The following is a 21,575-nucleotide window of genomic DNA, read 5'->3' as shown; positions in this document are numbered from 1 at the left end:
ATACATGCAGCACTTCCTTTTGTACAGCTAATTTTTTGTTGTTAAATGATAAACTTTGTAACAGAATAAACAATTATAAAATTAAACCAAACAGCTACGGCATTTGACATGTTTTACAGTCATTGGGATGGTGTCACTGTTTGGATATGCCTCACCTTTCAGGAAAAGCGTAAATCAGGAAACAGTTTTAAGGCTTTTTGCTACTCCAGAGATTAATTATTCAGCTATGACAAATGAAATACTGAAGGGTACTGCTCGAGTCTTACTCTAAGTTGTTTTTGTTTTATGACTGCGTCTTCAGAGTGAAGATTTTCTGTTGCTCCCAAATCACTCAACTTAACTATGCCACTATTCATGTCTAATTAAAAAAACAACTACCGAAGACAACCTAATTTCTATTCTGGGTCACCACCACGCTGACACAAAGCCAGGAATACACAGCAGCACTGTGCTCTCCTACTTATTTGCAGTCAGGAGGGCTCCATCAACCACGAGCTGGGCTGACCTGAATAATGAAATCCTACAACACACGCATAGCTTTTGCTGTTTGGCAGCCAACTAGCACTATTACACCATTATGTTCTGGTGCCTGCTTTAGGGAAGGCACATGGATGCCTTCTCATTCTTCCACTAGCCAGTGCCTGTAAGCTGATGAAAAGCTTATAAAGAGGTTTTGCTCATTCTGCCTCACCCTGTTAAAAAGCAATGTGGTGATTTAAAAGAAAAAAAAAATAGTCTTGTGGGTATACATAAATATTTATTATCATTTACTTCATTTTTACTAGAAGTCCTTAAACAATTTTTGTTTTTTTTGCCAAAATGTTGCATCTCTGACACAGTTGCTACTATCATAGCTTCCCTGCACTGGGAACGCACAGCTTACACTTAAATTCCAAAACAATCTATTCAAGATAAAGAACCTTCAACTGTAGTGCATACGGAGCTATTCAAAGATTGGTAAAAAAGTCTTTTACCCCCGTGCCCCCTCCCAAATTGAGAATCTGTTACAAAGAGAATTCCTTACCAAAAAGTGAATATACAAAAGCTAAAAAAAAATGCTGGCTTGAAAAAGTGATTTCAGAATTTACTGTACACATTGTAACAATTTATTATATAAGCTGCTTCTACATGCAAGCAGATCTTACATTTGGTGTAAAACATTTATACACATTCTTTACAATTTGTACATATTTAAATGGCTGTATCAAACAACACTGCGCTATGGAATTTTGGAAGCAAACAACTAAAATTGGGAGGGGGAAAAGACAAAGGTTTATAAAACGTGAACAAGACCCGTGACACTGAGAAGCATCTGGACTTAGGCTTAAGTCTTGCTTGTTTTGGTTTCAGGTTATTCAGGCAGACCTAGATTTTCCTTCTAGCACACAAAAATAACACCAATGCGAAATAGAGTAAGGCAACTATTCAGCCAGCAGACTGTACCCGTCACTTAGAATGGCTTGTGGGAAAATGCCTTTGCTTTAAAGTTAGCTTTTTGCTAAAATGTTTACGTTCTAGGCACATTTTTAGCAAAAATTGCACTTTGGCTTTTCTGATTGCTTATGACATTAAATGAATTACTGTAGTTGGTGCCCATCTTGAACAGGATTGGGGCTGGGGTTTTTGGTCAAAAAAGCCCAGGCCTCAAGTGATATTTCAGTAGTAAGAAAGATGACAGCGGGGCACTTGATAAGAGACGATGATCACAGCACAGAGTCTGTGTGATAACTGACATTCTTCAGTACCTTTGTCACCTTTTAGTTTGCATCAGGAGGTAACAAAAGTAAACCCAAGCCAATAGCATACCATACTGCTTTGTGAAAACCTGAGCTCTGTTGGAATTTGGGGACTCCTATCAGTTTGTGTTATGTGTGACAGTGCCCCCTTCACTGAAACACTTAAAACTCTCTAAGAGGTACAGCACTGAGGAACACCAGTGCCTTATGGCATAACATTGCGTGGGTGTCAAAATGCTGGCATGGAAAACTGTTTTTCACACCATCCTGAATGGCTCTATGTTTGTACTTTATCGTTTTACACAGTGCATAGCAAGAAAGAAAGAGCCTTGACATAAGCTCTGAGGTGCTGTGCCACAAGAAGAAAGTTTAGTTATAAGGAAAAGAAGAAAGGGGATTAGGGATGATATTTACTAGAAGTCATAATGGGACTTCTCATTATGACCCCTGCCATGGCTGCATAGGGGAAGCAAAATCTAGAACAAGTGTTTGTTCAGGAGATTATTATGAACATGTACCAGAAACATACAAATATAATTCCTCCTGGCTACTGAACTGCTAGAAAGCAAAATTGAACATAATGAGCAGTAAAGTCATTTTCTGAGGCTTGTCTACTTCCCCACTTAAAACTGCAATTCTGACACTGATGAAGGGTTTTTGGAAGAACATCTGATAGATGCAAGTCTTCATGAAGTCCATGGCAACATACCAGTTAGATGATTTAGATCCCTACAACTGACAGCATTTTCTAGCTGTTTTTACTTAAATAATGATACAAAGGGGAGAGCACTGAAGATAAAGAATCTTATCTCATGGATTGAGGCTGATAAAGTAAACATTTTAAATAATTCATTTTTTCCCCACAACTATTTTTTTTTTTTGGCTGGCAAAGGCTAACAAGTTTATTGGCATTGCCCCCAAATCAGAAAAGCACTTCGGGGTTGTTCTTCATTGTTGGCTACTCGTTACTCTCTACATCACAGGAAAGCGGCTGAGTGCCTGCCTCAGCTTCTGTGCAATCTGAAACAAAGAAACAGAACATATTTAATATGTAGTCACTTCACCCTATGCAGAAACAAGATTTCAGGCTGAGATTAAACAGATTGTTCCCTTGTCTTCCAAAAATTGTAGTCTTTCAGTACCCTTAATGTGTACAAGATCGACAACACTACATTCAGCTGCTCTCTTAGCACTGCCAGATACAACACGGCATCTGAGCAGGGAGTGCTGTGCAGTCAGTGTACTCCAATTCTGACCTGCTGTTGCCTTCTCTTGAAAAGACCAAATGTCAGAGCTGTCACCAAAAGCACTGTTTAGTTTGTGGTAATGCATGGCTTTGGTCTTGGAAAGCAATCATCTGTTCAGCAAAAGTATGTAATCAATAAATGTGGTTGGTAATGACTTAAAAGTGTTCCTGTCTTTGATACAAGTTTACAAGCTGCCAGCAGTCCTCCAGCAGTTCAACTTGCTCTCACAATGAAAATAACTGATTTTATTTGTTTTACTGCAGATATTCTAGTTCAAAATCCCAGGCGCACTCACGTATGAGGAAAACTGAAGTAGTAGTCCTTTTTCCTCCTCCAACTCTCGTATTTGTAAGCTACATCCCTCTTCATGTCATGGCACTAACACTGGTAGAGCAGAGCAGTGAAGCTAGGCTTCTGGCCTGGCTCCAAGTCTGATGCAGCTCTTCCTCCAGCTAAGGATCTATTACCAATGGTCATTACAAATGTGTACGAATTCTCTGTAGCTTTTTTCCTGCATACTGAGACACAGGAAGCAGACGTGCTGCTATTTCCACATACAACATGGGCACCAAACAAGGATCTATACAGATTTAGCTGTTCACTGTCACATTGGAATTAGCACATTAGAAAAATTGTTCTCAAGTTTCATTTAATAAAATACAAATAACAGCTATAAGAACAATGTTAAATGAGAACTAAGGTTGTAGGTTTAGTGCTCAGAGTTGAGTCATAGTAAGTCACTAAACCGCTCAGATCCCTCACCCAACACATCCATGCATCAGACTTTAAATCTCAGAGGTTTCCCTTTGTCCTTCTAACCCATGGGACAGAAGTTTCACCCAAATGGTTTATTGCTGTATTCATTGCTACAGATCTTACTTACAGCAAATTATCCAAACTCAGTGTTGAAAAAATCTGTGTGCACAAAACTAGAACAAGTTCTTTGTAACTTTAGTACTGGAATTGAAAAAAAAAAAAAGAACAAACCCACATCCAGAAACACCAAGCTAATATCTCATATCATATAGCCATGCACATAGGAATAGCATCTACAAGAAAATATTTTTTCAATTCATTCTTCTTTTACATGGTCTTTTTTTTTCTTCCCCTTTTACAATTCTTTTTCAAATATCTGCTCTCTGGGAGAGGTTCATACAAAAAGATGATTAAGTACGGTGAGTATTTCTCATAAAAGTAGCAGCACAGTATGTGCCAGAAGAATGGCACTGAACTACTACATCTTACCGTTTCATAAAACTGTGCCTGCTGCTCCAGATAAAGACGAATGACACTGTTGTAGTCATAAATCCGGTTACTGTGGAAGTGATTCATCTCAGCTGTAATTGGACCCAGAAAGCAAATTATTTAAGAGAAGCGTTCATAATTAGGAATAGTTTCACTCAGTTCAGTTTGGTTAGTGTGCAACAAGCCCAGTGTCCAGCCCTGGCAGTGTATTTACTGTTCTCGTGCTTCCAATCTGTTTTGCCTGCAATACTCAAGTTATGATAGAACTGTTCATAAAATTGGTAGGGTGTCAATTACTCATGCTAAAATTCAGGGACTTCCTGGATAAAGCCAGGTTCTTGTTACAATAATCTGGCAAACAAAGATTTGGTAAAGAAAACAAGCACGATTTTGTCCTACTGAACGTAACTGTTCTGTTCTGAAGTTTTTCAATCAGCATTTGGTAGCTGCAGCCCTCAGATTTCCAAGGCTGTAGCTGTTATAAGGCAGAGCTATAAATGTTCAAAAAAAAAAAAAAAAAAAAAAAAAAAAAAAAAAAAAAGAGGGGACAGCCAGTGGTGTTTGACCCATTTTTGAGTGCTACTGTTTCAGTATGAACCTGAGAAACTGCATTACTGGATCTGTAACTCTTTTCACTACTTTCTGCATCTCTTGTCAGATCACAGCTTATGGTCGAAATAAAAAAAAATTGAATATATTTTGAGATATCAATAGAGAGAGAAGAAATATTTGAGACTGCAACAATCCTGGAAGTCTTTTCTCGTGATTACCATTTAAGTGAAGTCCTTTTGCATTGCCCGGGAAGAAAAGGAAGGAAAAGGGGAATATTTTTGTTATTTTTTCTTTATTTGGCTTTGTGTTCTGCTCTGACTCTATCCTGTAAAAATACGAAAAACTTAGCTTTAAGTCAGCTAAAGAAGACAGAACTCCCTTAGCAATGAGTAATCCCACTGAAGACCCAGGATGTAGTTATGGGCCTGGTATCCTGCAGGACTGCACCCTGACTCCTCACTCCCCGTTTTTCCAGTTGCAGACTATTGAATCTCACTTACAACATCTCTAACCTGAAGAGGAAAAGTTCAAAGAACATCCAGGAAATGAAATCTTATCCACAAGAATATTAATCTCAGCTGGATCACGTCTGATTAAACCATGAGTCAGAAAAACACTTACGCATGTGCTGAAGTGCTTCCTGCATCAGGGCCTGTGCTTTTTCTTTGAGACTCACTGACATTTCAAAATGAAAAACTAGTAGCCCAGGGCGTTTTTATTTCAAACGTCACTTTACTAGTGCAGAAGATGCATGTTTTGGAACAGCAACTTTTTTAAGGAGGGGGGACAGGACAGTAAAATAACTGCAATTTTAGGAAAACAAACGTAATAAAAAATAATACCTAGCTATTATTATCTTTCCTGGTAGAACAAAGATTCTCTGTCAAAGTTCATTACTTAAGAGATGCCCTTCAGGTCTACAATATTGCTGTTTACCCCCCAAATTTGTTTTACCTTGTAGTGCATAAGCCATGGTGCTCACACGTTTCACCATATTCTGTTTGTCTTGTGGTGTTATTTTACTGGTTGCAACTAATTTGTCACTTTCCTTCACTCTTTCTATTGCTCCCTGTAGAAAGCAAATGCAGGAAGATTAAAAGAGTAGTTAACAGAAATGTCTCTATAGTCACAAAAATGTCACTGGCCAACATTTTGAGGTTACACACTGTATGCATGCAATGACTGATTCAGCCTTCCCATATGTCCACCCAAGTTTTGTTATTTTACTGTATTGCTTTCAGGAGTCTTAACAACTTGCAAGAAGTGACTTAAAACGCAGGCATTAACACAGTCACCAAGAAATAAAGATCGATAAAGGCAGTAATACACAAGGATATATACACAGAAAAAAGGAGCAGGTTGCAAAATTCAGCTGACTGACAGAGGATATGCCAAAAGCTTCAAACTATCAAACACCTCTAAAAGATGCACTGCTTTCCAAGAGACTACAATTCATTGCAATATATAAATGTGATTCAGGAAAATCCTTATGTCACAAGGAAGAAGGGTAAAAAGAAATGCCTTCCCCTTCACAATATATTTATATTGCACTTTCCTCTTCATGCCAAATAATATTCAAAAATATCTGTTTACATATCTCTTAGGAGAAGGTTTGTGATTCAGGTTTTCAGCACATTTTTTCTGCATTTTATTTATACTACTTTCCTCAAAAGGTTTTCAGTGCCATTGGGGACCATTAAAGTCCTGAAGAAAGAATGCACATAGATTTGATATGCTTTTGTTTTTGGTCTTGCAAAAATGTGTTGTTTTATACATTTAATATTTCCAGTAGTAGAAAAAACATTTGTGTGTACGTGTTTAATACTTCAAGTATTTGTAGTTTCCTGAAACATAATACAGTGAGCACATGAACATGAGGACAACTCTAGGATAAAAATAGAAAATCAGAATATTCAAAACTAGACACAATAGCCAATTTTATTGTTTTATTATTTGATGACTTTCATAGTACAGGGAACAAAGTATATATATATATTTTTAAATATTAAGACACTTCTAGGCAGTCCATGATTATCACGTATTAGTAAGCAAACTGTGCAAGTGTACACACTTTCCTACAATACCACTATGCTTTGGTATCAATAACCACGTAAGATTCCTAAATACTAGAAATTTTTACTACTGCTATTCACCATGTAGGCACGCAAAGCGTTCATGGAGAAAACCCTGAAGCTTCTAGTGCTCTACCATAGCAGACAGTAGAGGTATCCTCAAATCTTGAGACAAGTTCTAGCTTCCCCTCCTCCCCACCCCCCAAATATTTTAATAATGAACATGCCAGTCTCACAGAAACTTTCTGTGTGACTGGAATCAGGGGCCAGGCTGTCACACACATGCAGTGATCCATACCACCACTTTTGCTGCTCCCTATGCAGATCTTCCCACTGCCCAACCCTTTCCGGGAAAGGCACCCTCACATACCTTATGAGCTCCTATGATGTCAGGGAAGCAGCCAAGAAATCCCTTATATTCATGATTTGTTTCCATCAGAAAGTGCAGGTCTTTCTTCGGCTAATAAACAAAGTACACATTAGTAAAAATGTCCGTGACAGTAATAACACAGACACAGAAATGATGATGCCAAAAAAGGGAAGGAAAGAATAGAGGGAAGAAAAATCTCTATTGCTTATTGCAGATTTTTCTATAGTTAAACAGGTCGTTATTGAGATATAAGCTTTTTGGAGTTAGGCACTGAGCATCAGAGAGCAGATGCCTCCAATCTTTGTTTTATTTAACACTGGCTTATGAAGTGAGGTGTTTTACCTCAACGTTTTATTGGAGTCACCAGTCCTAGCAATGGCAATTTCAAGCAATAATGTCCTTGCACATACAGATGTGTACATGCACTGGTACATCTTCTTAGTTGCTGACTTGGAAAGCTGGTTAAGAACAACTTACTCAACATGCAAATTAAAAGGCTCTACATTTTGGAGACTGTGGTGATTTTACCATGCTAGGCAGCTGAACTCCACCACAGCCGCTCTCTCACTGCCCCTCCTTAGAAGGGGAGTTAACATCCCAGCCAGACCAAGCTTAACACACTGTAAACACTCATCTTAACTTGAATACTGACATAAAATCAAGTTTTATTTAAGACAGATTGTTATTGAAGCGGGCAATTGCAAGTCAAGACAATGAAAAGTAGCAAGATCTGGATCCTGTAGATATTTGGGCAATGCAGAGAAAAAATGAAACTCTATCCTTGATTAAATCTCACTCTGTTGTATCAGTTATGAAGATAGTTCACTGACATCAGGAAACAAGGACATTTAAAGAGAAAGCAAACAATTTTGTGTTTTAGAAAGCAGAATATGAGTTTTCTGATCCAAGAAAAATACCCTCCCATTACTTCTCCCCAGGGCAGACATACTAGAGAAGATGAGGGTGCATTTAAAAGTATTAACAGTAATTTCACTTAAGTGGTCTGCAGCATCAGCATTTATTAGGTTTTAACAGGAAAGAAAAACAAACAAGTCAGAAGCTATCCACACAGGAGGTATGTTTGTACACACTATGTCAATGTATTCTTAATGCTTATACCTGATCTGCTACGAGACTGGCGATTTCTTCATAGGTCTTTCCTGCTTCTGTTATTGCTTCATTGAGATCAGATTCCCCTAGAAATAAACATCAGTTTTCATATTACAGAAGGTCATATCTTGATTCAAGGCAAGTTTCTAAAACAGCTTATTTTGTAATAATAAAATCCACTCACCATTTTATAACTGGGAATAATAAAGAGGTCGCAAAAATATTGGTTTTATACCATTAAAGGAGGAAAACTTAAGACCGTGTACAAAACGAATGCTGAGGGGACTATTTGTAACATGTTCTACCATAGTAGCACTATTCAGCTCCACATTTCATAGCTATATGTAGTTTAAATACACAGGTATTCCCCCACAGGGGAGAATAGGAAGCCTACCAGAATTGGAAGGAAGGGAATACAAGGAGGGTGACACCAGAAAATAGACCAAAGCTCCAAAGAGATCCACTGTTCAGGTTTTTAACAAATGATTTTCATACCTGATAAGCAATAAATTCTCCACAATGCCCTATGGAACAGTGAAAATAACCTTAAGCTCTTCAGCAGTCCTGGATCATAATTATTAAAAGGCCAGAGAGGGAAAAGGAGGCTCAAATAACATATTTTTTTTCATTGCCAGCAGAATTTTTCAGCCTTTAGAGAACTATTGGATAACGTTCTCAAGCTCTGTAAGAATCTTTTTGAAAATGAGTTTCTAACTTTTGTTGTTACGTGAAATAAAGCAAAGGCCACACAAGCTACATCTAAAAATACAAACATCACCACAAATCCTAAGCTAGACAACACCACAAGTGCTCATAACACTGTATTACTAGCAGGACATGGCTACGTGGGACAAAGACGGAAACAAGCCTTACATTCTTGTTTTTTCATGTCACTTCACCTTCCCAAAACACCACAGTTTTTTTCCATCCTTGTTAGCTTGTCCAAAGCATGCGGTCAACAGTACGGAAAGCAAATTGAGGTGGAGAAGGGGGAAGGTGTAATTTGCAGATACCAAATATTAGCTCAAGAAAAAGTTACTCTTTCAGACATCTTCTGGTATTTGGCACAGTTAATAGTCTTAAGAACATTTTGATTTCACTCCGTAGACATTAATCAGTGACTTAACTGAAAATTACCAAACATTGATTTCTTTAATGAGTGGTTTGAACATTAAAATAGATTATCTTACTATGACAAAGAAAATAATCTATTGAAGATCTATTATACAGGATTCTTTCTTTTTAGCGTGTCCTAAAGGAAACAGGGTAATGACTAAATATTGCTTCAGGTCTTTCAATCAATTTTTTCCATTAGACTGTTTTTATGAAGCCAAAAGCTTTGACAGAAAAAGCTACTGATCCTCAGCACTAGTAAATCCAACAATACAAACATCACTAGAAAATGGCTTTCTACTATTTAAGCCTGTCTGGAGAAGAAAAAAGAACAAATCTCATTGTGAGACCTAAAAACTGCAGAATTTGGAAGTTATCTTCTCATTGTTAAACTATAAAAAAAAAATAAAAATCAGATCAATTTCAATCAGGTAGAGAAATTTCATTAATTTGGAATTACACAGAAGTAACCATGAAACCTTGTCTTTAGCTTAAGTGCTGCTTAGGCAACTGCTAGGTTTTGGGGACAAAAACATGGCATGGCTTTAGCTTGATTCAGAAACCAGACTGGTCTAGACATTGCTATTCATGTTGTAATGCCGTAAAAAGAAAATATCTTCTCCTACCTGAATACAAAGAAGGAAGAAGAGTATTTGAATAGAAAAAGTAACTCGCCACTTGTGTGCAGAATTCACCCAAGGGACTGCAGCGGCAAAGAATCTAGTTAAACCCTCCAAATCTCTCTCATGTGGGGCAGTGGGGCAAAGAGTCAGCTTGTAGAAGGAACAGAATTTATTCAGAATTTCTAGTACTAGCAGAGGTGTTCACTCTCCTACAGAAGTGTACCCTTGATAGTACATGTAAAAGCTGTTCCAGACAATGGATCCCAACAATAGACAGGCACACAAGTGGCAGATGAGTATCTGCAGCTCCTCATGCTGCATCCTGGTCTTCTACAGTCTACTTCTCAGGTCACACCAGGGCAGCCTTAAAGAGCCAGATTTCACCTGTCACTTGCTGCATCCTTCACATTTTAATATGTATCCTCAGAGTCATGCCATGCTCAGTCAGTCACTCTCTATACCATGCCACTTTTTGAAGTGATTGCATACACTCCACACACTCACCCATCAAAGCAACTTGAATTCCACCAGCAGATTGCTCCCAGTACATGTTGTCAGCATGGGTTTTGCTAAGAGTCTTATTACTTGGACAAGGTCACATTTCTAACTTTCTCACCTTCTAGAGAACTGTAAAAGATGTGAAGCTTCGAATGGGCTGCTTAACTTGAACCATGAAGACTGAGCTGGGTCCCAGTGCAAGGCTGTACCAGGATGTCAGGGGCTCTTTCATCAACAGAAAAGCAGAAAGCCCTAACCAACATGCTACTGACATTTAGAGCAAAACTAGAGCAGTGTGCCTTACCTGTATCCCCAAGAGAAACAGAGAGGGCTTCAAAGCATCAGTTAAAGACACTTGTAAAAAGACCAGTTAAAATGTCTGATAATATTCTACAGATATTTTAGCTCAACCACAAGGAGAAATTGATAATTTCATTGCTTCACAAGCTGGCATGCTGACACAAGGGAGATGAAGGAAGATGTAGAAGTATGAAGAGTCTTAGGGAGATGTTTTGAGGAGCATCTCTTATCAGTTTAACTGGTTGATAAATAGCAGTGGTAATCACCTTTTTGGGAATACACCAAGCATACCGAGGGAACTAATAATCTGCAAGGCTTGATTAGGATAGCAGATTGGTTTTTTGGCAAGAGTTTTTTCTGCCATTCTCTCTCCACCAAAGCATGTTTGAAGAGAAACCAGGAGTAGAAAAAAGATTACGATTGATGTACGGTGGAACACCACGTAGCAAGATTTTTTTGCAGAGAAGTACATCTGAGATAGACATCATTCATTGCAGAAGCAGCACAGAAGGCAAGATGTGCCTGTTGCTAACTGGTATGATTGTGAAACTTGCATGCAACTGCCCAAGAAAATGCTTGAGGGGTGATGTAGGATTAGGAGATCTCACTATGGTTGAATGACATTCCATACCCATTCAGGTTTTCTTAGTATAGAAGACGCCTAGATTTGGCACCACAGAAGAGAAGCCATGCTGCATTAATCTCACAGCATCACACGATGCAGTAAGATAGGCAATGTAGTGCTAGGCTGCGAGACACTTCCAGTCATGTTCTGGAACCGTCCAATATGCTTTTGGGACCAGGACCACACTTAAAAAGCACTTGTGCCTAAAACAGACTTGACAGTGTATAGGCCCATGGTGAAATAAAAGGAGACACTTTTAATGTGTCATTAGTAGTTTTAAATGTACTTAACCCTTAACTCTGCAAATACTGGGGCCAAATTTTTTATATGCACTGTGGGTGGGAACAAATTGATAAGACTCATTCAGCAGCATAATAAAAATTGTGTAACAGAGTCAGTTTAACAAGCCCTTCTAGACTAGTGCTATCTTAAACATTTCAGGCTGAAGTTCGGAGAGAAGGCAGTAGACATTCACCACACCAGGCTTTGCAGAGCAGGCAGGCAGCACTGATGAAAGAGGTAAGGACAACAGATGCATCCCACACAAACTGTGCAAACGAACCACCTGACATACCAGATACATTGTTAGAAGTCAGCTACCAGTAGCTGAAATCATTCATGTAACCAAATCAATCGTTGTCATCTTCAATGACCTACACACTTAAACTTTGAGAACTTAATCCTCAAAGGTAAATATACACAGGGGAGATGGGTATCTGAGTCAGTATTACAAAGAAGAAGATGAAGAGATTCAGCTACTAAGGGAAATGGAACTCAGTGCCTTTAAGTATGGCTGAAGGAAACAATCCTCTTCAACAACAGCCCAGAAAAAAACACACCCCATCTTCAGCCGAGATAGTACTTTGTTTGAAGGAAAAGGTCCAGTACCACCTTTGAATATTGAGATCAGGAAAGTTGAATCCATCAGTTTAAATCCAGGAGTTTATGTCTCTTGCACAGTCCGTTCAATGCACAGATCTCTGTCTGAAGTTTACAGTTTTCAAACCCACAATAGATACATAAGCATGCAAGTCTACTACTTGGTTCTTACATCCAAAAGTAATGTTTTCAGCAAGTACAGGACAAAGATGAGAACAAACTACAAGGAGTACAATGTCTCTTTCCACCATTTCCAGCAGCAGAGCTCCTGACTTTCAGAACTAGTTGCATTTTAATATATAGATTATGGGGCAAAAAGTTTTAAGAGTATGGAGCAAGGGATAGACAGGTAGTCAAAACAGGTACTGTTTAACTAAAAGTCCTAAGATATGAAGATCAGAGTAAGCCTCTATGCTACATTTTAGAATAATTTTGCTATTAAATCTAGGAAAAAAAAATGTATTTGATCTAAGAATCGCAGAGAAAACAGACCCAAGTCGCTTCCTTTAGGATACGAAAAGTGTTTTCCAGATAACTAGAAAACTGTGGCAGAATTTAGCATAACAAAGCAGGATTGTAACTTTGTTTAAAGACTAAATTTTAGAACTTTGAGAAGTTTGCAAAAAGAAACTGCAACGGATTTCCTCCATTTCTCTCCTGCAGCTTTCATACCTAATGTGACAAGCTCTGTTTCAGGGCTCTCAAAGAAAGAGAGAAGGGTGAAAGACAAGAAAAGGCTACAGTAGTCAACCCTTCACTTCAGATAATGGCATACAAAAGTTTTCCATCCTTGTGTGGAATTGCTGTGTAACCAAGTAGTTCTGTGGCAGCTATTTTCAAGGCTGCATTTTCTCCTTTTTTGTTTGATATGACAGAAATATAGGTCACAAAAATACTACAGCATGTTTTGTCAGTCGGGTCAGTGAGCAGATTACACGTTAGTAAGATCTAACTAAACTCCACCACTAATAACCCACCACATGATTACAGAACGAGAGAAAACAAAACAAGACCACAGACTAGAATATAAGAAACCCTGTAATATACATGGTTTTGGTATTTTTCCAGAAACACGACTGACATCTAAATTCAAAGAGGAAAGCATTAAGACCTTTGCCAAAAAATGTTGCATGACGTAATTTAAATATCTTTTGCAAAGTAAAGTACAAATGAAGCTGTAAGAATTACCTTGGTATCCGCTAGTGCTGAAGACCACCGCCAGGCTCTGCAGTGCTTTTCCAATCTTCTGGTATTCCTTGGGTAGTGCTGAAAGGGATAAAGGGATGGGAAAAGAGGGAAACAGAAGCAAAACACACAAGATTAAGTCTGTAGCATTTCCAAAACTTAATAGAAGCTGATGTCAAAAACAGTTAGTACATTTGTGCTAGTGAAGTGTTTACAGTTGCATTCTCACCCCCCTTCCCCGCTACACAAGTTCCAAAACTGGATAAAGCTATTGGATTCTCAAAAGGCACAAATAGTTGAGGAACAGTGTGTGAACGCTATAAAAATCTCACTGCACTCCCAGCTCAGCCTTCCAGTTTAGGCAGTGAGAATTTCTTCTCCCCCACCCCCTATAAAAAAAGGGCAACAGTGACATGAAGCAGAAATCTAACTATTTTAAAGAGGGGATTATCATACAGACCCATAATACCTAAACTCTCCTCAAATCATGGATTTGATAGAAACCAAGATTATCACGGAATAAAAGTTGATGCAGGGATCTGAATTATAAAATTGATTTATAAAGTGAATTTTAAAAATGCACGCATAATTTGCTTCCTCACAATGAAGTCAATAAACTGATTTATGAGTATGTGTTCATTATTAACATTTTGACTACCACCACCTAAGAGGCCTAAAAAAACAATCTGAAGAGTTAAAACAGCTTGTTTGTTGTCGTTGTTTTTATTTTATTTTATTTTTTATAAACTACCTATGTCAGTAGAAAAAAAATAATTTATTTTTTATTGTCAGACATCTGTGTTCACAGGATATGCTGTCTGGGTAAATAGCATTTTTCAGTTGCTCCAGAATCTCATAATCAGGTTTTCAGGGGGACCCTAACATAAAAAAAAAAAAAAAAAAAAAAGTGTGATTTTATTGATCATCTTGTATCAAATTCTTTCCCAGAAGCTAGAATTATGAAAACTGATATTTCCTTATGGAACAAGTACCATTCAGACTCCTAAAGCTCTGTTATCAGCCATTAACTCATTACTGAATCTGCAGCCATAACCTCAGTGAAGAAACATCCTGTTTTTTCCTCACTTGCATTTTAGAAGTTCCCATTGTCAGTCAATTTAAATATTATCGAATGGAATGCACATAAGTATTGCTCAAGAAGTGCCAAAAATAATTCTGACTAGGAGTTGTGACTAGAGCTGACATGGAAATTAAATTTTTAAGAGACTACTGAAATTCTTCAGTTTTGCAAGTCCAGATTTGCAAGTCTTCCTTTTTCTGTTCCGTATGAATATATTAAAAATTAAAACTGCCAACACTATCACTTTTGACTTACTGTATTTAGGCAAGCTAATTATTAGCTGTGGCTATTGGAAGAATCATTCCATACAGAAAGCAGTACTGCCTTATGTTTAAGGAGATTTTAGCAGTGAACAAAATACTGAATTCCCACTGTAAGCACAAGTCACAGCCATCCCTTAACTATGGTGTTTTGGTCATTTCTACCATGACTGCAAAGCAACACTATTCTTCTAGTCTTTTCTGAGACCCTCTTCCTTCCCCTGCCCTTTGCTTTCCCCTCAGTGATTCCCTCATGAAGTGAGAGCTGTACAGTGTTAGAGCTGTGCGTCCTGTGAGATAAGAGATTTAAGGCTTAGCCTATTTTTGACCTTAGAACCAGGAAGGTCAGTGATGTGTAGAAGACATTATTATTTACATTATTTACACTCTTAATCAAGTGGAGAGTGTAAATAATTTAAAACTGTATCCTGCAAGTGCTAACGTTATCACTGCTAGAAGAAACTGAGCTCCTACACTTCCCGTTCCTTCTGGTCAGCCCCAGATATTCAACTGCAATGTAAGATCAGGTAGTGGCAAAGAGAGAGCTCAGGAGATGTACTTACTCCTAGGCTGGGGATATATATATATATATATATATTTATTTATTTTTTACCGTGAGAATTGAAAAGGAGAAGCAACAAAACAAAAAGGGGTGGGGGGAAACATTGAGGAGATTTATGTGATGGGTCTTTGGTAGCCAGACACTACAGCCTGCCATGAAGTGTTTATTATGATCCTCAGCTGTAGTACCTGCTTCCTTTCAATAGCTGCCTTGTGGTGGCCACAAACACTGAATACTGCTGTGGACTAGGAAATTAGAGCCCAGGCAGAGTCATAGGGACTTGGTGTGAAGTTCTGCAACCCTAAATATCTGCAGAAAGGAAGAGACAAGATAGGAGAGAGAAAAAAAAAAAGAAAAAGAATTGGGCTGAAGGATAAGTTATAATCAAGTTTCTTGATTTTTTTGTTTTTCCTTTTTTTTCTGCTTTTTAAACTCTTTTCATCTTTAGATTACTCCTCCTGGCATGCAAGAATAAGGTGTTAATAAAGTGTAACCTTTTATGACTTGATCAAAGAGACCGATCTACTTTGCCCATGTCACTAGAATGCAGATGAATGACATAATAGAACAGGTACAGCAAGGATTTTACATGGATGATTCGAATTATTTAACTTATACTGTTTTTAAAACTATGGGCAGGGACCAGATATTTCTATTATGGGAAAAAAGACAAACCAAAACACAACTTACACTTTCAGACACTGAAAGCAGCAAGAAAGACATATGATTCTCATAATAATTTAGGATTTCCTGTAGTTTTAAGCTGTGTTTCAAGTTCCATATATAAAAAAAACCCACATCAGAAAAACAAGACTGAAAACACCGCTGAGTTCAGAAGGAATACTTACGCCCTGTACACCTCTTCCAGTGCTCTTGTCCCACTGTCAGCAGCTCTTTAACTCCATCATCCATTGCTTTGGTGAATCTACCCACTGCATCACATTTCTGTTCTCTATAGTATTTGGAAAAAGGGAAAAACAGAAAGCAGTTTAAACAGATGTGTTACTCTAACTTTAAACACAACACTGAGATATTTAGGAGTGTCAACTCTGCTTTAAAAATCAAAGAAATACATTCCATGAAATCACTGTCATTTCACTGAGGACAGAATTTCCATCTTCACTTCCAGGCATTTTTCATTCTATTTTTCTCCCCCTCTGTTAAACGTGTAGAACTGGACTGTCATTCTTACTATTGATTCTTACCTTGGAGATGAAACAAAGCAAGCAAACAAACAACACTAGTAGTTAAACATCCACCACATTGGGATCAAAGAACAGAGCAGCAAAATCCGATTCGAAGGGAATGCATCCCTAAACACAAGCAGAAGCACCCCACATTGACAGGAATACAAGTCACAATAGTTGGGGAAATATAAACTTAAGCATACATATTCTACTCACAATACTGCTGTCTTCAGTTGAGTTAGAGAGGAAAAGATTGGTTATGCTCAAAAGAGAATTCTTTATTTGCATGTGTCTTTCTACCCCTCTGTTTTCATACAGCTACCAAAACTTTTCCACTTAATGTAGCACTGAATATACAGCAATACTTCATGAACTTTACAAAAGAAAACTAGACACGTTTTGTAATTTTCAATGTGAATTATTCAAACTATATCAGATCTTACAAGTGCTCTCAACCAAAGCCTGTACAAGACAGCTCTTTGGCCTCTTGCTCTCTCAACAAGGCAACCCTAAGCAAATCCCCAGAGTCGGAGTCCCAGCAGCTCCAGCCCAAACTCCCACAGCCCCACCTGCACCTCCTGCCCTCAGCTGGTGACTCTGCCTGATGAGTTACCTGCACAGAAACAACCTGGGATTTCCAAGAAGTCCTTGTCTTACCCTAGTCTCCCCAGTAGCAAATCATTCTTTTAATGGTATCATGATCAAAGGACTGCCAAAGTTGTTTCAGTAAATAGCATCTTCTCGTTCAAGAACTATTCAACACTGAAGAATTCTCACCTAGGAACTGTTATCAAGTTGGCTTGCCCAGTTACAGAAGTTATGGCTTTTGAGACTATAAAAATATTATTTTGTCTTTTATTCAAAGTTATCCTCTTTGGGAAGAGAACAAACCATTGGAGGAAAGACACAAAAATACACCACAGCTGCACACCCAAATAGACTATGGAATGACCCAGGTGAACAAAGTGAAATTGTGCAGTTTCACAGAAAGAAACGACACCTGACTGACCTCCAGCAAGGCCCTCAATGCAGCATCAAGATTTATATGCAGTCTTCTCTACTATCACTACTGTATCTACTTTGATTAGAATTAGTGAGATGCTCTAAGTGATCTTCTCCGAAACTAAGTAGACAGATCACTGCATCTTCCTTTTCCCAGACTGACACAACAGCAACAAAAACCCCTGTACAGAAAATAGAAAGGTAATGTGACAGAAAAAAAGAAATGGCCAAAGAGTTTAAGATTATTATGAAACTGTCTGCTGAAGCTCATGCATGAGCTGCTTTTCTCTTTTCATGCATAACACCACAAGTTTAGAAAAACTATTAAATGAGGGAGCCTGAACTAAAAAAAAAAGAAAAAAGAAAAAAATCAAGATGGAAAGAGCTTACTCCAAAATACTTAATGTTATACCAACAACGCTATAAAGCTGACTAGTTTCAAAGATTCAGCAAGCTGTTCTCACTGTATTATTTTCGTTCTTGTTTTTCCAGAAGATGCCATCACTTTACGTGATTACAGAAGCAGTCCTATTTTGGGGCTGATTTTGGGAAACATTGGCATATTACAGTCACAATATTCTTTTCTTTGAAGTAAAGGAAACCATGAAGTTATCTTTTAAGCCAAATACATTTAGGTACACTTTTCAGGTTTCTTTCATTACATGAATCAGGACCTCCTTACCCTTTAAACTTGGAGGCTCTCCTTTAACTATTCCTTCCTAACTAAAAAAATGTTGATTAAGGTGTACAACCACCTCTTTGTTACTGTTAACAGCATAGGATCAGTGACAGAGCAGACTAGCCAAATGACAATACCTGTACTAATGTATGTTCCTACGTGCGTTTTCCAATAGCACCCTGAGAGGTTCCCAGGCTCTGGAAGGTGGTGTGTGTGTCTGTGGTGCCACGGCCCCCCAGCAAAGCAGGCAGGCAGGCCCCCAGCACCACCCCGGGCTGCCTGCCCCACCCAGGAGCCAGAACCCTCTGGCAAGCATTCCCCATAGGCAGCTCGCCTGCCCTCAGCACCCAGGGACTGTTTATCAGCACAGAGACTGGTCATGTTCCCCAGCACAGCTCACGTGCCAGCAGGCTCTGGTGGAGTCCCCGTTTTGCAGTGAGGGTTTCCCACATACACAGTAACAAGACTGATGGGGTCAGGCCTAGAAGCAGTGAAGTGATGCCACTACATGAAGCCTGTCTTACTGGCAGCCTCAGCCAGCATCACAGAAGCGATGGGCTTCTTCCCAGTGTTCAGATCAGTGTTCTTCCTCGGGTATATCATGAGGAATTCAAGCCATTTATGTTCAGATACCTAAGGTGCAATTCAGTGTCAGGCACCCAAGCCCAGTGTATGAACAACAGAAAAAGCTGGCACACTGAATTAAGTTTTACAAGGACTTAACTTGTATGCCTATAGGTATATACTAGAAGCACCCTTCTGCACAAACTCCTCCCTCCAGTTCACCTCCTCAGCTTTCATACCACAGGGATAATTAAAGCACATCACTTGAGAAAAGCAGAAAAGTTTGAAATAAAGTGGAAGTGACCTACAAACATCCGTCCTTTTTATGAGTACACAACTGCCACAGCACAGCTACTACACGTACCTTAAAAGGCACTGCACCACTTGGATAAAGTCCATATGCTGGGCTATTTCCATTTGAAGGCATGCCACTGTTTTGCTGCTATAAACACTTCTCATTCTGCCCCACTAGTTTATCCACTATTTCAGACCCAAAACATTTTCCAAGTGTTTGTGTTCCACAACAGCAAGGGAAGCGTGTCACGCATACTACATATATCTTCTAAGAAAAACGATTAAGCCTGAAGGAGTGAAATAAAGGTTGCAGAGTAAATCCAGTCTTCCATAGAGAGTGGAACCCAAGGTCTACCGCAGAGAACTACACACAGTGCACGTATGCTACACACACACACACGAGAAATATATATCCATTTACACTTTCAGGACAATACCCAAAATTGTAGTAACCCATTTAAAATGAGGTTTGATCATTTAAATATTTTTTCATTTGTAATTGCTTTCTCTACATTCTAGCCATTAGAATGATACTGTGCGTGTATTCTACTCAAGTAGTAGTTTGTTTATTTTTTAAACACAGAAATACTGCTTCCCTTGATGGTTTGCTATTATCCTAAGCTACCTGACAGGTCTAGCACACTTCAGAACTGTTCACAGTTGAAGGATTAAAGAACAAAATATAGCCCCTCAGCAGTACAAAACATAATTCCATGGGATCTGTCAGTAATCTCTCATCAACTAGTTTTGCATAAATATTTTTAAGATCAGTATTCAGCCACTGAAGTCAGAGACATCACACAGAATTCCACATTTTGGAGGGGTTTATAGGAAAATCTCATGCAAGAAATTTTTCAGCTCTGCCTTCATAAACACCTTTTCAAATACAAGAATGTATGTGTACATACTTACTATTTTAGTTTTACAATAAATCAGTATATATTGCCTATACAAATGCATTATGCTTAAAAAAAAAAAAAAGCAGAAGCAAACTGCTTTAAAAAAAAACAAAAAAAAAACAAAAAAAAACAACCAACCAACCAACCAACCAACCAAAAAAAAAAACCAAAAAACACCACCTTACATTTCTACCATGTCCAGGTCAGGAGCATCTGGTTCCATTGTAGAAAAGATCATGACACCTACAGTTTCATCTTTTTCTGCCTTCCGCTTTCCAGTTTTCCACTCCTTGAGGAATGAAAAAATTAAAAATTGACCACTGTTGTTCATCAAACTTTAAGGACCTGTGCTCAAGCAGTGAATGAAATCTCTTGGACAACAGACCACCCATACATGAAAACATTTTAAACTGAAGTTTCAGTAGGGGCAATGTTTCTTAGAGTTACCCTCCCCCCTCCTTGTGCATTTTGTTTTCTAGATTCTGGGGGTAAACAGACCCTTTTTGTATATTATTGAAATACAGTTTAAGGACAATTATTTTCAGCTGTATGTGCATGTGATGGTGCTGATATCAGAACCTACTCAAGATGATCATGAGACTATTATGCAATTGTCATACTAAATTTTTAATGGGAACAGACAAAAAAATATTCCAGATGTATCACATCTGTTCTTTTTACATCACTCCGTAAGTTAGACGCTAAGAACCACTGATTAACTAGCACAGTTATACAACTCTCCACTGGCCATCCAAATAGCACTTCATTAGGACTGCAATTATTATGTTATTAAACCTTTACTTAATGGAATAATCAAGTTTGGAATTGACTTTAGGAGGTCTGTAGTTCAACCTCCAGCTCAAAAAGGATCAGGTGTGACCTAAGGGCTTTATCCAGTCTGGTCTTAAAAACCTCCAAGGATCATTTACTTTTTGAGGAGAATGTCTGTGTATTTAGTATAATTATTTTGTGGAAAAAAGAACAGATTTTTCCTGTTTATTTCCTCATCAGTAGATAGCTAAATTATTAATGGAGCTGCAGCTCAAATCACAAAGAAACTATTATTTACTGAAGGTGAAAACACTAAATCCCTCAAAAAAATAAACCCATAAAGAAATGAAGGGAGGAGGCAGGGAGGAATTCAAAAGGGCTTCTTTTATCAGATAAGACTGCAGCATAATCCTATTACCACCGATTCCATCTACAACTGCATTTGGGATTTTTTTGTTTGTTTGTTTTAAAGTATAATACAGGATCAGACATGCCAGTTCCGCTGTGAAACAGCTTCTGTTAGCAAAGCAGTACCAGTCAGAGGACTGCGGTAATTAGTAAGTCTGACAGAGATGCATTAGGGAAAACAGCCAAAAGATCTCTTACATGTGTTTCCTTTCTGCTGGAGGACACAAATTGTTCTTAAAGACTGGCAGCAAAGCTACTTTCAAGAGCACATCTGTTAGAATGGCATAGAGCATTTCAGACAAGTAACTTTATG

At 38.3% G+C, this 21,575-nt stretch overlaps 1 protein-coding gene across 2 annotated transcripts in view; it reads right to left on the bottom strand.

Moving 5' to 3' along the window:
* Window positions 1–718: 718 nt before the first annotated feature.
* The window catches only part of SNX9 (sorting nexin 9), a 58,517-nt gene continuing 37,660 nt past the window's right edge, over window positions 719–21,575 (bottom strand). For both annotated transcript variants that reach the window (XM_082757529.1, XM_082757530.1), the window contains exons 11-18: window positions 20,269–20,372; window positions 16,307–16,410; window positions 13,559–13,636; window positions 8,342–8,418; window positions 7,223–7,312; window positions 5,735–5,849; window positions 4,229–4,320; window positions 719–2,756 (exon numbers count right to left, since the gene is read on the bottom strand). In XM_082757529.1, coding sequence (XP_082613655.1) covers window positions 2,709–2,756; window positions 4,229–4,320; window positions 5,735–5,849; window positions 7,223–7,312; window positions 8,342–8,418; window positions 13,559–13,636; window positions 16,307–16,410; window positions 20,269–20,372 — 708 coding nt within the window. In that variant the 3' untranslated portion in view covers window positions 719–2,708. The remainder of the gene's footprint in view (window positions 2,757–4,228; window positions 4,321–5,734; window positions 5,850–7,222; window positions 7,313–8,341; window positions 8,419–13,558; window positions 13,637–16,306; window positions 16,411–20,268; window positions 20,373–21,575) is intronic.

This window comes from Aythya marila, assembly GCF_965140915.1.
Source record: "Aythya marila genome assembly, chromosome: 3".
NCBI classification, from domain to species: Eukaryota; Metazoa; Chordata; class Aves; order Anseriformes; family Anatidae; genus Aythya; species Aythya marila.
This window is presented reverse-complemented; position numbering and strand designations above follow the sequence as displayed.